The sequence below is a fragment of the Lethenteron reissneri genome, chromosome 48 (assembly GCF_015708825.2).
Source record: "Lethenteron reissneri isolate LAM-NWPU_2019-01 chromosome 48, ASM1570882v1, whole genome shotgun sequence".
Taxonomy (NCBI): domain Eukaryota; kingdom Metazoa; phylum Chordata; class Hyperoartia; order Petromyzontiformes; family Petromyzontidae; genus Lethenteron; species Lethenteron reissneri.
This window is the reverse complement of record NC_083826.1, coordinates 7,132,639-7,149,182: the sequence shown is the minus strand read 5'-3', so window position 1 is coordinate 7,149,182 and position 16,544 is coordinate 7,132,639. Positions and strand designations below refer to the sequence as shown.

General features: G+C 50.1%; 2 protein-coding genes across 2 annotated transcripts in view; one reads left to right on the top strand and one right to left on the bottom strand.

The window, feature by feature from the left end:
• LOC133354621 (BMP/retinoic acid-inducible neural-specific protein 1-like) overlaps positions 1–10,395 on the bottom strand; it is a 115,574-nt gene extending 105,179 nt beyond the window's left edge. Inside the window, exon 1 of the mRNA XM_061571619.1 lies at positions 9,023–10,395. The gene's annotated coding sequence lies outside the window, so the exon portion shown is untranslated. The remainder of the gene's footprint in view (positions 1–9,022) is intronic.
• Positions 10,396–10,455: 60 nt separating this feature from the next.
• The window catches only part of LOC133354672 (astrotactin-2-like), a 484,322-nt gene continuing 478,233 nt past the window's right edge, over positions 10,456–16,544 (top strand). Inside the window, exon 1 of the mRNA XM_061571710.1 lies at positions 10,456–10,920. Coding sequence (XP_061427694.1) covers positions 10,581–10,920 — 340 coding nt within the window. The 5' untranslated portion in view covers positions 10,456–10,580. The remainder of the gene's footprint in view (positions 10,921–16,544) is intronic.

Here is a 16,544-nt window from a genome sequence, read left to right as displayed (position 1 = left end):
TGGTCACAGAAAACAAGAGAAACCGTGTTAAGAATGTTTAGAGATTTGCCTGTGTGGGTGTGTCGGGGTGTTGGTGTGTGGGTGTGTGTGTTGGTGTGTGGGTATGCGTGTGTGTGGGTGGGTGGATGTGTCGGTGTGTCGATGTGTCGGTGTGTCGGTGTGTGGGTGTGTTGGTATGGGTGTGTGTGGTGTGTGGGTGTGTTGGTGTGTGTGGGTGGGTGGTTGTGCGGGTGTGCGGGTGTGTTGGTGTGTGTGGGTGGGTGTGTGGGTGTGTGGGTGGGTGTGTGGGTGGGTGTGTGGGTGGGTGTGTGGGTGGGTGTGGGTGGGTGTGTGGGTGGGTGTGGGTGGGTGTGCGGGTGTGTGTGTGGGTGTATGGGTGGGTGTGCGGGTGTGTGTGGGTGGGTGTGTCGATGTGTGGGTGGGTGGGTTTGTGGTGGGTGTGTGTGGGTGTGTCAGTGTGTGGGTGGGTGTGTGGATGTGTGGGTGTGTCAGTGTGTGGGTGGGTGTGTGGATGTGTGGGTGTGTGGGTGGATGCGTGGGTGTGTGGGTGGGTGGGTGTGTGTGGGTGTGTCAGTGTGTGGGTGTGTGGATGTGTGGGTGTGTCAGTGTGTGGGTGGGTTTGTGGTGGGGAGCGGTAGTGTAGCGGTTAGCGCGCTGCGCTATGAACCTGGCGACCCGGGTTCGATTCCCGCTCACGGCTAACACCAGTGACGATTATCTGAACCGGTCCTGGGCCTCCCCTAGGTCGACTCAGCCTTAAATGAGTACCTGGTGCGGTGTGTAAACATCGCCACTAGGGAGACAAAGGCGGTCGGGCGTGGTGCTGGCCACCCACCCCCTCGTGTACCGTTCCGGCCTTCATAGGTGCTCGCTAACAGCACTTGCCCCTACAGTCTGTTCAGGCTATACGGGGGATCTTTGTTGTTTTTTGGGTGGGTTTGTGGTGGGTGTGCTCGGAGCAATCCGAAGACGCTGACGTGGTTAACAAAGTACAACTCGGGGCTGGGAGGCAGACGAGAACACTGACACGTGTGGCACGGATAGCCCAAGGGGACCTAAGTCACACGCTGGCTGTAAAACCCGATGGAACGATGACCCCAGTGCGTGCCTTTGGAATGCCGGGGGGTGGGGGGGTCTTAGAAGAGGATTAACGTGAAGTGATCAGCGAGCGCCTAGCGGCAGCCCAAACAACTCCCTTAGGTGATGGCCATGAAATGTGGCATAGCAAGCAGCTCGGCGTTGAAATCGGTTCCACACCTGAGCCGTCATTTGAGCAAACCACATTTGCCGAGCGTATCCTTGAAGAGCAGGGTCTGTCTGTCTGTCTCGCTACCCGAGTCTGTAGAGTGTGTATTAATCAGTTGATTTGGTATTTCTGCTGCAGCTCCTTTTTGCGTGGTTAGTGGTGCATGAAGTCCAATTGACAAAGAACTGAACGCAATTACATCGCAGCCTAAAAATAAAAGAAAATAAACATGCAGGCGGCGATATTTAGGGCAATGCCAATTCTTAATTGCACCTATGAGTGAGAACCATTTATGTGCGATAACAACGGGCAATTACAAGAACCGGCGCATTTTATATATATATATATTTTTCATTTCATGACCATGACACGAACGAACGTGCCGAGTCGTATTTATGTATTAGTCAGTGCGATCGCACGGTCGAGCGGTAGCCCATTCGCCCCTCGTTCCAGAGATTGGTGGTTCGAAAACCAGTGGCCGCCCTGATTAACACTGCGGGTGCGTTCAACGTTAATAAAATAATTAAATACATTTCTACGCGCTACCTGCGTCACAGAGGACATTAAACATCACGTGGTGCCATTCGCAATACTTTGCCGCTGTGTGCCGGTGTCATTGTCAACGCTTTATCTTTTTTAAAAGATTATTCCGCAAATTACTGTAATCATTTTGAATATGCTGCACGGTGCATATGACTCATGCGCCTCCCCCACTACCGCAATGATAACAATATCGTTGTAATAAAAAGGGAGCCCGATTGCGCAGCTGCCCTGCAACCAGTTGCAGAAACGTCCAAGTGCCGGTAAAGTCGTGCAACTGATCGCTCGGGCTTGGACCGGGCTTCAATTGGCTAACGCACACTCCACTTTGTGTCAAGTCTGCTTTGTGTAAATGTCCTCACGGAAGCCCCATTTTACGTCAGTCTACTGCTGGATGAGCACCTCCAAGCCACGCATGTGCGTCAGTGCGTGTTGGTGAAAGCCAGGGGAGCATAGCCATCGGAGAATAGTACAGTACAACAATGCATTGTGTTGCACTGCCCCCTGCTGGCCAACTCGTAGCATCGCAGCAGCAGAATTCTACAATAACTTTGTTATGTATGGCTGTCTCCCATCTCAGCAGCACAGCAGGTTCATCCCAATTAGCTTATAACACACGGCCTTAAAGAAAATATATATATATCATGGGTGACATTTCAGGAAATGGTTATTTTCATGCCACATCTTTTAGCGAATGTATCGAGTTGTTATTTATATGCATTCCTGAATCCCACCCCCCCCAGCCCCCCTTCGCACGTGAAGGGCTCACAAGTGACGTCATCACATCTACGGCTCTATTTAAGGAACGAAACAGGAGGAGGATTTCTCCACAAACCTGGCTGTCCGCCTGATGATGCTAGTTGTAATTACTGGCGAAACGTCGTACTCACGTTGTAAATGTTGTGGATTTGCTTTCCAAAGCACCGGTGTTGCTGTACTGGTAACGAATTGGCAAGTTCTGTTCACGTGACAACCCTTACTAATTGGCTGTGTCGGTGGTGGCGGGTTTAACGACACATTTATATATTTACGCGATCTAACCCTAAAAACACTGTATTGTGGGTGATATTGGTCGCAAAAGCCGACAGCGTGTTAAAACGTATCGAGTTGCGTGTGTTAACTTTAGGAATTTGGCAAGTTTAGATCCATGGAGGCTGGCACGTAATGGCCTACCTCTTGGTAAGTAGGCAATGTCCGCACTGAAGCAGACTAGAGGTAAGATACACCACGGCAGTAAAATATGATCGGAGCGGTCCCTGGATTCGAATCCGCCGAAGCTCTTTTTAACAAGCAGCAAACAGCGTTAGACGCATGGCCCCGTGCAATCGTCCCCGAGTGTGACGCTGCAGTTCATGGAGAGCAATAACCAGTACCGTAACTCAACTGTTGTATGCATCGTATCTCAAGGGAATGGGGAACGCGTCAATGGGGGGGGGGGGGGGGGGGCAGCCACAGGAGAGGCAGAGCGAAAGAATCGGATCGCTGGGTGAATTATTACATCGCAATCATCAGAAGAATCAATCAGAATATTAATTTGTAGTGGAGAAATCCGATGAGCTATGAAGCTCTTCTTCCTAGAGACGTCCACTAGAATTGTGAGAGGCGGCGGTGGCGACGGCTTGGGAAGACCTCCATCCAGCAGTGGATTGACTATGGCTGCTGCTGCTGAAGATGCGCATCTTAACCTTTCGTGACAAATCTAATATCCTATCGACGTGGTTCTCGCTCAATATCTGCGTCTCTGTGCCCTTGGTCTCTGACACTTGGAGGTGTCTCGTCCCCGGCGTGCTCACGCGATTGTGAAATCCAGCAATTATAACCGACGGTGCAATAATCGCATGCAGAAATATAAAATTAATAATTCACAACCCCTTTGTCAACCCAACGCCGCGTGAAGGCATCCTTCACGCTGCGTCGGTCGTGCTGCCTGTTGGAGCATACTTCACCACGCTGATCTATATGGATCGGTGAAAGGTGTGGGGGGGGGGGTAGTAACTTGATCAGGGGGTTGAGAGGCAACATCGGCGAACTGATGTTAGCCGTGGCAGGGAATTGAACTCGTCTCGCTGGGTTTTCATAGCGCAGTGCGCGCGAACCACTGCGCCACCGCTCCAAACAACAACGCCTTTTTTTCTTCTTGGTTCTTTCGGTAAAGTCACGTAGAATGGAAATAATAAAATAATGAAAATAAAACATAATATAATTCTCACGACGTTTCGACCACAACGCAAGTAGCCGTCCTCAGGTGGAGAACAGGTCTGTCGAGGAGACAGAGTCTGAATGACAAGCCCCAGGCTTGGAGCGACTATTTAAGCTGGGATGGAGGGGGGAAGAGCGCCTTGACAAAGGAATTTGCATATCAAGAGGAATTTAGCATATTTATGGGAAATGCAGATATGCGATTAGTACTTCTGTACTTGTGAAATCCGTAGGTTTGGCGAGGGGTTTAAAGTCATTATGCCCGATGCAGTATGCAGGATTAGTAGCATCAAAGGGAAGGGATAGGGGTAGCATTAATAAAGGGAAGGAGTGTTATAGTATGTAGCTGCAGTAACTAAACCACCACGTAAACAACTAAAGTATAAACTACATAGTATCATCAGTATACTAAATATACTCTACAATAACAACGCCTTTGCCGCTTGCTCCAAGCGAGATGCCTCGTGCAAAAGGTTTTACCCATTTTCTGGCAATAAAACAGGGGGTGTTAATTCTAGATTTGAAGCTTTCGTGACTGCAATGATTCATACTCGTAGGTGTTTTTCGGTAAAGTCACGTAGGTAAAACATTAAAATTAATAAAAGTAAAATAAAAAAGCTTGTGTTGCCTCCGAAACGTCGTGATTTTTATTTTATTTTTTATTTTACTTTATTCATTGAATTTTTACCTACGTGACTTTACCGAAAAAACCTAAGAATAGGAATACTTGCAGTCACGAAAGCTTCAAATCTAGAATTCCTAGTTGTTATCGTCTCTTCTTGTCGACGAGAGGCGGCGCATCGCGTGGCAGTGAGCGCTGTCCACGCGAGCACTACCCCCCTCCCCCCCACGGCGTTTCACTTACACTGTGCAGAAGGCAACGCGTGTGCACGTGTGTGCGCATATTATATGGGAGATGTATGCAAAGCGATAATTCGCGAAGGCAGGTGGCGCATTTGGTGAGCGCATCCGGGCTGCGAGGATAATTCTCGGCCACGGCTACTCACATCGGTGGCGATCGATATCTAAAGCGGTACTGGCCAACAGCAACCTCCTCCTCCTCCCCAATGCCATTTAGTGGTGAAGTATGGTCAAACAACAACACCCCTCCACGACCGATACGATGTGGCGGGGGGAGAGGTGGGGGGCAAGGGTGGTGGAGCGGCTTCACGCAAGGGTTATACAGTATTTATAAAGGACTGTCAGACCCGACTGATCAACGTGGTTTCAAGTGTTATCAAAGAGCCCGCAGTGAATTGCCTATCGGGCTGTAAATAGACCGGCAGCTATCAGGCAGTCGAACTGCAAACACAGCTCCCAACTTGCTCGGTGGATAATCACTGTGGTGTGCGCATACACAGTACGTGATTTACTAAATATTAAATTAGACCTGCCGCACTAACTACGAAACGTGCTGAGCCTTCTCCGCCAGATGATTACCGTGACCGACAGAGAGGTCCGTGTGTGTCAGTGTCCGCGTGTTTCGTCAAGGCGGAGTCGACCTAGAGGAGACCCAGGACCGGTTCGCATATTCACCGCTGGTTGTAAGCCGTGGTTGGGTGTCGAACCGAGGTGGCCGAGGCAGTGTGGAGGCAAAGACAGCCCTGCGTGGTACTAGTCACACACCACACCGTCGTGTTTATTGCTGGCATCAATAGGCGCTCGTTAGGAGCATTTTCCCGAACAATTTATACGGCGCGAGTGGGATCTCTGTTCCGTGTTTAATTCTGGGGAGCGGTGGCACAATGGTTTGCGTACTGCGCTACGAACTCGGCTGCGTGCATGGTGCGTGATATCGGAAGAGGTTCTGAACCACCCCTAGGTCGACTCAGCCTAAAACGACTACTGTGCCTGGTACGGTCTACACTGCAACCATCAGCACCGAGAAGACAAAGGCGACTCCGTCGCCTCTCGCACAACGCTTTATATATATAGGATATACGCGTGGCACACATACATGCATGTATACACAGAGAGGAGCGGTCACGCAGTGGTAAGCGCACTGCGCTATGAACCTGGATGCTTTCAATTCGGCCCCGGCGGCTAACATCAGTGGCCCTTGGCTCTCCCCCGCCCCCCCATCCGTTTCACCCAACCCGCACTCACCACTGTGGTGAAATATGATGAAGCAACCACCGCTAGCGACACGGCGTGGGGAGAGGCCTTCATCCAGCAGTGGATAGGGAAAAGAGGGTTTAGGACATGAGTTTCCCTGTTATTCCTCTGTATTATGCCATTGAGAGAGTCGAGAGTAAGTTCTGTCACCGATTAATGGGTTGCGTTAATTAGGCATTTCAACATAACTAAAAAAACAAGCATTCTACGCAGACATGAATATTATCTCATTGTACATGCTGACATGTTTAAATATCACCGCCAAATTTAACATAATACATAAGACTCACTGGGTCTTATGACTTGTTTTTTTTTCAGGAGGGTTCTGCTCCTACATTGGGATGGTTTGGTCAATTACATGGACGAGCGTTTGGGCTCGCCGCGTGAGAGGAAATCCGAGTAACCCGGAGAAAACCCCACGCATACCAGGGGGACTGCTGTGGTGCCGTCCCAAATCTCCATCACCAACCCTCGCTGAACAAAGGGCCGAATCGCAGAAGCTGCGGCTGCAATTAAACCCCTGGGTAACCTCTAATAACCAAAGTACCGCATAGGGCTGTAAAAAAAAAACATGTCTTCGGAATGCACGGGGGAAGGCAACGGCCATAAGGTGGTAAGGTTCTGTAAGCAGTCAATTGTTATCAGCGATCACGAGATAGCGACAGGGTCCATCAGGTAGAGAGGCGCGGGACGGGAGAACGAGGGCGTGATATGGAGGTGAACAGCCGTGGAGAAGTGGCGGATTTGGGGGATGGTGGTGGTAGTGGTAGGTAGCCGGGTCGTACCATAAATCACACAGTACAAGCAGTTCAGGGGGTGGCGTGGTGGCGCAGTGGTTAGCGCAGTGCGCTTTCAAACAAGCTGACCCCGGTTCAATTCCCCTGGCACGGGTAACATCAGTCATTGGTGAGTGGTATCTGGACCGGGTCATGGATCCACCACATCCTTGACAAACAACACTAGCGTAATTCAATAACCCCCAAGACCCGTAACGTCGTGGGAAGGGGGGGGGGTGTCTTTCATCCAGCAGTGGATAGAGAAAGGGTCTGTACAAGTACAAACCAATAGAGACGTACACACAATGAGAAGGGTTTCTGTAGGGTGGGGATGAATGATGTGTGAAAAAAATCACGTTGGCCCCACGCCTTAAAGGCCAAAGTGAATGCAATTTAGTGCGCGTATCTGTGCGTAAAAGGTACGGCCGATGTGTACGTTGGCTTTCCGTTCACAGTGTGTTCATTATTCGCGGCGTTATAGTGAGCGCCTATCCGCGCACCCACGATGTCCCTATCATTGCGTGAATACAAAACCTGAAAGCGGTCGCCCATGTGGAGGGGTGTCATAGGCTCTGGGGGTGGGGGGTGGGCAACGGACGGATGGAGCGATGGGGCGATGTTACGCATGCACGGGAAGGGTTTGTTAGCCGATGGTGGTGTGGTGTGTATCTGTGTGAAGGTGATCGGTATGCGAATTAGCGAGTTGATGGGAAGGCGAAGGGTGGCGAAAAAGCCGCAGCCTCTCGAACAAATGTTTTTATCCACGAACCTCCATCCTCCTTACGCATCCCCGTCGCAGTACATGATATGACCCACGAAGATTACCAAACGCTGGTGTGTGAACATCGGCTGTACTACACATGACTCTGTCGCTCGCCACCCCCCACACTCACTTACCCACACAACGTAACCCTCCCCCCCCAACCCCTCTCTGATCTCCCTGCAGTGGCACGGACCACTGTCATATCTTGTGGCACCGCAAAGTCGTGATTTCCATAGGCGGCTCTCAGTGTGCACACGCACACACACCCACAAAGATCCCCCGTGTAGCCTGAACAGACTGTAGGGGCAAGTGCTGTTAGCAATCACCTATGAAGGCCGGCACGGCACACGAGGGGGTGGTTGGCCAGAACCACGCCCGACCGCCTTTGTCTCCCTAGTGACGATGTTTACACATCGCACCAGGTACTCATTTGAGGCTGAGTCGACCTAGGGGAGGCCCGTGAACGGTTCAGATACTCGTCACTGGGTGTTGGCCGTGAGCGGGAATCGAACTAGGGTTGTTGGGTTCATAGCGCAGCGCGCTAATCACTACACTACCGCTCCCCAACACACACACGCACACGCGCACACGCACGCACACACGCGCACACGCACGCACACACAGATCCACCCGTACAGCCTTCACAGACTGTTAGGGGCAAGTGCTGAGAGAGAACCACATTAAAGCAAGTGCAGGGCACGAGGGCACGGGGGGATTGGTGTGGATAGCACCACGCCCGTCCGCCTTTGTCTTCCCCGTGCTGAAGTGCACACACCGCAACAAGACCACAGACTGGGCCGTCTCGTACACCACTAGAGCCACATTGTTCGCTACAAATCACTCGAGCAGAGCGCTCACTACCCACGCAACCAAGCCCAGCATCCTATGCGTGCTACATACATACACGTGTACCTACCCTACCTGCGATCACTACCTGGATACGACGCACACCTGGGCATATGTCCCAATTAAACCGAGGGCGTCACTGCTGAGACGCGGGTGCACGTGTCTCCATTGCAAGGGAGACCAGAGGAAATAGCCCCCCACACTACTACTACTTGCACCGCGGTGCGAAGGTTTTTCGCAACATTCAACGCCACGCGTGATCCGTGCCACATCCCGTTCGGTTCCTGCGATCGGGGCAGCTGATTGCGTGGAGGGAATGGGTCAAACGAACGATTGGCAAAGTTGGGTTAAATCGGACAATCGTGGATACATAACCCCCATGGAATGAATGAATACATTTAACAAAAATCATTTAGCGTGGAGTGTCAATAAAAGGCATCCAAACACCAAGCTTGTCCTCCCAACCCCTCGGCTCCCTAAACATTTCCCTTCCCCAAAATATTGCACGCGTGGAAATTCGCAGCGCCAGCCACTTACTTATTGCGCTCCGATCGCGGTCCTCTGTCCGCTTCTCGCTTGTCCGCGTATTTCACTCAGGGCGCATTCTCCCTCTCCTCTGTCTCGTGGCGGATTGTGGAGGCAGTCGCCGGCGTTATTGTGAAGGATTCAAACGGAACGAGAAGCCGTCGAGAGAGAAGCGGCGAATGGGCCGGGCGAGAGAGTGGCGAGCGAGCGAGCGAGGGTAGCGGAGTGACTGGGCGAGCGAGACGCCGCTAGCGAGAGACCTCTTCTGACTCCTCGGCGGGTTAGATGTGTCCTCGAGAAAACGCTTGCGGGCAGCACGGCCTCGAATCTGTGCGCTCCTCCTCCTGCACCACCACCAACACCAACCCAGCAAAAAACGCGCCGCTGGCAAATAATTAACTCCCGCACATGAAGTCTGACGTTTCGCGGCTTCCCCTCTCCGGACGAAAACTCCGTCGTCTGGTCAAAGAGCCCACGCGTGGTGCTTCCTCTTCTTCGGCGTCCACCTCCTCCTCCTCCTCCGCCGCTTGTAGCCAAGACTCGACCGGTGTCGCTCCCGGGTCCCCAGAGATATGGGGCATCGACTCGGCGTGTAGATTACGTTGGCTTTTACCCCTCCACCTCTCTCTCTCTCTCCTGTTGTCTCTTTATCTCAAATCTTCGTGGTGGGGGGGGGGGGGTCACACAACGTAGCGGCCGCCACCTACGAGGAAGCCCTCACTTGGCTCGATGGTCCGCCGCGGTGTGCACGTTGCGATGAAATGTGCAGTCTCTCCGGCAGACGGGGGGAGGAGGACGCACGGGGAGAGAGAGAGAGAGCGCACGAGAGAGAGAGCGAGAGAGCGTGAAGGTGTTGGAGTGGGGTGGGGATAAAGGACGAGGATGGGGTGGTGGTGCTGATGGGGTGGTGGTGATGGTGGAGGAGGAGCAGGCAGATACGACTGACGGGGTAATTAATTAGTCCACCTATTACGCCGGTTTGCGAGATGTACCTGCCTAAAAGAGGTGTCCCATTGTAGCAACCAAACCTACAAAAATACAATTATTTCAAAGAAATGCAATAATAACACCACTCCCAACTATGCATCGTCGTAAGACATCTTCAACACTTCACCTCCTCCAAAACACAAAAAGCAATCCCCTTTGCCATTCCGCGTTCGTCCTCCGTACAGCCTCCTGCCCCCTTCTCGCCGACTTGCAATCACCACTGCCGTACGAGCCGCGCCACTGCGAGCGAATGGAAGAGGCGAGGAAGCGTCGCTTTAAGAGCGCTCCCTCATTCCCCACTCCCTCTCTCTCCTCCCTTGCCCCTCTCTGTGTGTGCTCTCCTCTCTCTCCCTTGCCCCCCCTGTGTGTGCGCGTGTGCGCTCTCCTCTCTCTCTCTTCACCACGCTCCTCTATAGCAGAACAACACCCCCCCCCCAAACACCCTCCTCCTCCTCTGCTCACCCCCCCTCCCGCCCGCCTCCATCACCTCCGCTCCGTGCGCGCTATTCCTCCCTCTCCTCTTCATCGCTACTGCTGCTGCTGCCGCTGCTGTAGCCTCATCTAGCACGGCCGGGCAGCTATAATGGCCGCAAAGCCGCGGCTCCTGCCCGTGCCGTTCCCATTCGTGTTCTCATCATCGGCAGCTGCTCCATCATCGTCGCTCGCGCTCATCCTCATCCTCCTCCTGCACCCCGCGTTGTCATCTGCGTCCGTGGCGCACTCCGGCTGTCGGACACACACGGTGACCGTGTCCACGCTGCCGGTGTTGCGTGAGAGCGAAGTGGCTTTCACGGTCTCTCCTCGAGCTCGTCGTCGTCTGCCGCCGAGTCCAAGCTGCTGTTGTCCATCAGGCACGATCCTCCCCGGAGAACTGGCCATCGCGGACGACCTGGAGAACACCGAGCTGCCTTACTTCGTGCTCGGTACGTGAGTTGTTGTCTGTCTGTGTGTGTGAGTGAGAGACGCATGTTTGGCAGGTAGCTTCCACCAGTGTCCCCCCCTCCCCCCTCCCCACCTCCTTGTCTCACCACTCACGGTCGCTCAACCTCACCACTCTTGTACCGCGAGGGTGGCCCAGGAGATGGCGCTCCGGGTATGGATCGTTGCAATCCATCTGTGCGGCGTGCGCGACGCGCTCTTGGAAGACGCGCACCTCTGCTCACCGCAAACCGTGCTTGCTCTGCCCAAAGTCAACGTCGCTTCTCCTGTGGCTGCGAGCAGGGCCAGGAGGTGGTGCTACCCCCAGTGGATTCTTGAATGCATCTGTGCGGAGTTTTGAGCGTTTGAGCCAGTTTTACTTCGACATCAAAATTAATCGGCCAAACATCTCGATTCGTAGCAAGAACCCCTCCCCTAAGATGAGTCTTGAGGCTCAAGCTTACCCGTGTAAAGAAACATCATTGTATTTGTGACGTTACCATGATGAATATCATTGCTTTATATTGCGCTGCCTGCATTACGTTAACGACACACACTGCTGCACTTACCAACAGGGAATTATTAATACAGACGAACGTCGCACTGTATTTATATGGATGCATTATATTGGTGCCCCCATTGTTTCGAGATCGGAGCCGACTAAACGCGCCTGATCCATTGCTCTGTAATCAAAGTCGACGCTATAAGACGAGAGCTATCCTCGGGTATGATTACAATAGTGCGTGCATTGGACAGTCCTGCCAGATGTGTTCGTGCGAACGACATTACGCGTGATATCCCCTATTGAGCATGTGCACACGCCGATGAATAACAGCGCGTTTGCAATACACATTTGAAAATATGTACCCCAAAGCGTTTATTATGGCAAATCCTACAGTCCATTATATCACATACTGTCTACGTGCATTGCAAACGTTGTTAGCAGCAGCAGCAGCAGCCTTATAAGCCGACCATATAGGGCCTTGTAGGCCATACCACAACAGTACTGGTGGATGCACGCACAGCAACAACAATAGACATCCTTAACGTCATCATCATCATCCTCATTCTTCTGCTGTGCAAAAAGGCCGCCTCTGTCATTTGACGATGCGCTCCTTTAAACGTGCGTTCTCTGATTGCCAACGTGTGGTTGGATTGAATCGCTTGCGCATAAGCCGAGATTTTGTATGTGTATATACCTATATGTGTATACTGTACAGTACTGCACATGTGCATTAGCCTGTTGGGTTTTTTTCAATTACAGTAGGCTGTTTTATTATTATTATTATTTGGAGTATTATGTTTTAGTTTGTTCGCCCACTGATAATAATCTGGGCAAGCAATGAACAATCCTCAGAGCCAATGTGCTGATAATTGCATTTCTGTTGCCACGTTTTCAGTGTATGTGTGTAATTATACGTGTAGGGTTGTGTGCCGTGTTACAGGACTGCATGTGTGTGTAAATACATATCTTGTACGGGCATACACAATGCAATATAATTGGTGTGGCCATGTGTACAGTACTGCACCTTCAATATATTTCTGTACAGTAAGAATAACAACGAAGGACAGGTTCGTTGAGCCTCATGATGGACCTTGCATTGGATTATTTGGCCAACTAATTAGATAAGTAACTCAATAATAAAGTAATATAACCGCGTCTTATGCACGACGAGTCGTCGGCCGTTGGCCTTCTGCATACATTCAGCAGCATTGACACGATGCAAGGAAACTCTGGACCGGTTTTGACATGCATTGTTCTCATCAGCAGAGTCAAGCTTGCCTGAATGATGCATGTTTACACGTAATGCTAATGCCCTATAAAGCAGAGGTGTGGACTCGAGTCATGTGACTTGGACTCGAGTCAGACTCGAGTCATGAATTTGATGACTTCAGACTCGACTTGGACTTGCATAACAATGACTTTGTCCCACCTCTGAGGTGTGGACTCGAGTCATGTGACTTGGACTCGAGTCAGACTCGAGTCATGAATTTGATGACTTCAGACTCGACTTGGACTTGCATAACAATGACTTTGTCCCACCTCTGAGGTGTGGACTCGAGTCATGTGACTTGGACTCGAGTCAGACTCGAGTCATGAATTTGATGACTTCAGACTCGACTTGGACTTGCATAACAATGACTTTGTCCCACCTCTGAGGTGTGGACTCGAGTCATGTGACTTGGACTCGAGTCAGACTCGAGTCATGAATTTGATGACTTCAGACTCGACTTGGACTTGCATAACAATGACTTTGTCCCACCTCTTCTATAAAGTATACATATGCAAGTGTATGTTTATATACAGGGAATCATCTACTTACGAACGAGTTCTTTTCCAGAGGCCTGTTCGTAAGTCGATTTGTTCGTAAGTCGATTTGTTCGTAAGTCGATTTGTTCGTAAGTCCAACTTGACTCCTGTTGATTCCAAAGATGTTGTACGGCATGTGTACTAAATACTCAACTTGTATAATCTCCTGTAGATGCCACTGGTTCTTCTTAATACCACCCTCAACACTTTCACCACTATTGCGCTTCTGAGACACGATGGGGGTTGCTCGTAAGTAGAGGAGGCTCTGTACATAACATTGGCATTGGGCAAACATCCCAATGGAGGACCCTCATGAAAACGAGTCTTGAGACTCAACTTGGGTGGAAGGCTGCAGCGATTGCCAATATATTATAGTACAGCAATGGATTATTGACTCCATCTGTGCGTGTTACTTCCTCATACGCACAAGTCTTTTCCAAGTATGACGTCTGGTTTCCTCCGGCAAGCCAAACGTTCATCAGTGGAATTCGACGATTCTCGTCAAGGAATATTGAGACTCGGTGAGGCTCGCTCTCCTGGGTGAATATTCAGCATGATTATTTCTACGTTTATGCTTGCGTATGCGTTTCCATGGGTAAGCAGATTTTCGTTGAGCAAATGAAGCAGCATCATATTGTAGCCCCCCCCCCCACCCTTCCACTAGGTCATCCGATGGATGTCAACCTATGTCGTATACAACACAGAGCCTGCCTCCTTCTTGACAACACACCCTAAGAGGTGACCTCCTCACTTGTAAACACTGGGCCGTGAGAATCTGGAGCGATGCTAATGGCATGCGTTTAAAAAAAAATCTTAAGGTCACACGCATCAAGCTCATCGTCGTCCGCGTCATTGCCGGGGCCTCGCAACTGTGTAATGTGTCTGCCGAATTAAGTGCCTCTGATGTCACCGCACAAACGAGTCGAGCCGGGGCCGTGCCGTGCCCAACCAGCCCGGGTTCGGTGCGGCTCGGGAGGCGGAGTCAGGTGTGGTTTTATATTTTTTCCACCGCAGAAGCCGAGCCGAGCCGTGCCGCTGACATCACACCCAACGGGGCGAGTCGAGACGCGCGTAGATGACGTTGGAGCGACGATCTCTCAGTGTTGCTGACTTGACGGTGTCACGGCAGCGTTGAAATCGGTTGACCCCGGACACTTGGCCCTGCTAGGTCCCCGAGGTAGATGCAGATGTCGGGCTTGCATATCACGGTTTGGTTCTGGCTCGGCTTGGCAAATACCCGGTGGAAAAACGACTCAGATGTGCGAGTGGAGAAAGGAATTGAAATGCTATTTGTGGTGGTGATGATAAAAGTGAGGACAGATATTCGAGGTTGGGTGTCAACTTTGCTGCAATTAACAGAAGGAAGAGACACTGAGGTACAATAAAGGCTGCCACAGCAGATCTATCAGCCCCCTACCCTGCAGACTGGGGGAGGGGGTGGGGATGAAACTTTGGCCACCAACTCGGGGTGTGTGGCTCAGCGGTAGAGCACACAGCTCGCAATCAGAAAGTTGCGAGTTCACATCACAACAGGGGGATTGACTCAGCCCATCATTCTGATGGGGTCGATAAATGAAGTACCGCTTTGTGGGGCAGTCAACAGTGGTTGTCCTATGGAGTGACTCTCCCCCAACGTAGGAATGTGGAATTTCCACAACTGGCCCAGGGCTATAAACTGAGAGATGAGTATCACATCATTGCCAATAAGAGCAGGAAATAAGTGACTTTTGTGACTTAAGTGTGTAATTATCGATTCATCAATTAATTTCGTTTCTTAAGCGCACATGTGTAAGATTCACATTTTTTATTTCTTGTATGTTGTATCTAATGGATTAGTTTGGCTATTGAAGCCACTTGTGGCCACTGCATGTTAAACATGTGAAGAATATTATCAATACTGTCACGTCTAATTCCGTGAATCGTGATATATTTGTTAGTTTTTTTTCCAGCCAGCCATACATTTTTAAATGAATTACCGTGACAGAATTGTGGCATAATCGTGGCTGATGATGATTACTGTAGCTTACTGGTTAAGTTAAAACAGCGTCACTCAGTTGGCAGACATTGCAACCGAGTTGGAAAGACACTTAAGAGCTGTTCACATCAGTAACGTGGATTCATTTCCCGATACCAGCAACGAATCTTGTGCTCATAAACTATCAGTGCATATCAGTGAATGAGTACTACAAATTACTAAAACTATTAAATACTTTTTTTTTTACCACGTTAAGGCCCCACAAATGATAGCTCAACGAAGTGGCTTATCATCATGTGGAAATGTATAGCAGTTGAATACGCTAAACGCATGTTTCTAAATGTGGAGGAGAAAAGCGGAGGACTCAGAAAAAAATCCACGCGACCACGGGGAAAACACGCAAACTCCAAATATACAGCAGTAGGCGTCACGGGTCGGGATCGAACCCACGACCTCCTGTATACCAGGCGAGGGAGTTAACAGCACTTGTCCCAATAGCCTGTTAAGGCTGAGGTAGATATTTGTCTTTGGTATTTGTATATTGTAATCACCAGCTTTGACATGGACCAGAATCGAGCACCCTCACAAAGGAAATGGAGCAAAGCTGAAATTGTACAAATAAGCATGGAGAAATTTTACTAATAACACCAAGATACAGAAAGACAAGCACATGGTATATGAAATAAAACACAGAAAGATAATATTGATTGTTAAAGTAAGTGAGCTTGATAGACGGGTTGGCGGACAATGAAAATAACGGTTGATCAGGATCAGAATCTGTAATTATCCTGGAGAAATCCGATAAGCAATGAAGCTCTTTTTCACAGATGTCCACTCGGGGCTGGTCTCTCCACACCACCACCGTCTCTTGCGGTTGTCCTGCGATGATAAAAGTCCACCTCACTCCCACAGCCTTTCATCTCCGCGGTGGCCACGTTTCATGTTTAACTTTATTTTAAAAAAATTACCAGAAAAGATTCCAGGATGGTCTCATTCATCCAAGTTGTGTATAGGTAATGTCCGCTGCTGGTGACAGTTTCAATAATTTCCAGAGTGCTTAACCCAGCTTATAAAAGAGGCAGTTTCCATTTGTGTCTACTGTATTATGTATATTCTGTCAGCATTTCCCCAACAGCTTGCCATGGCTAAAAGTGGAACCTTTATAAGTTTATAAGCACTTGTGCTAATAGCACTTGTTAATAACAGTTTTTCAAGGGTAAAAAGATGATCTTTGGCTTCGCTTTTATATTCATGCAATTAATCTATTTACATCGTTATGTTCTCGTGCTCACATAATTTGCCACAGCAGTCGCCTAAATGAAGTGTCTGTTTATTAAAATGTG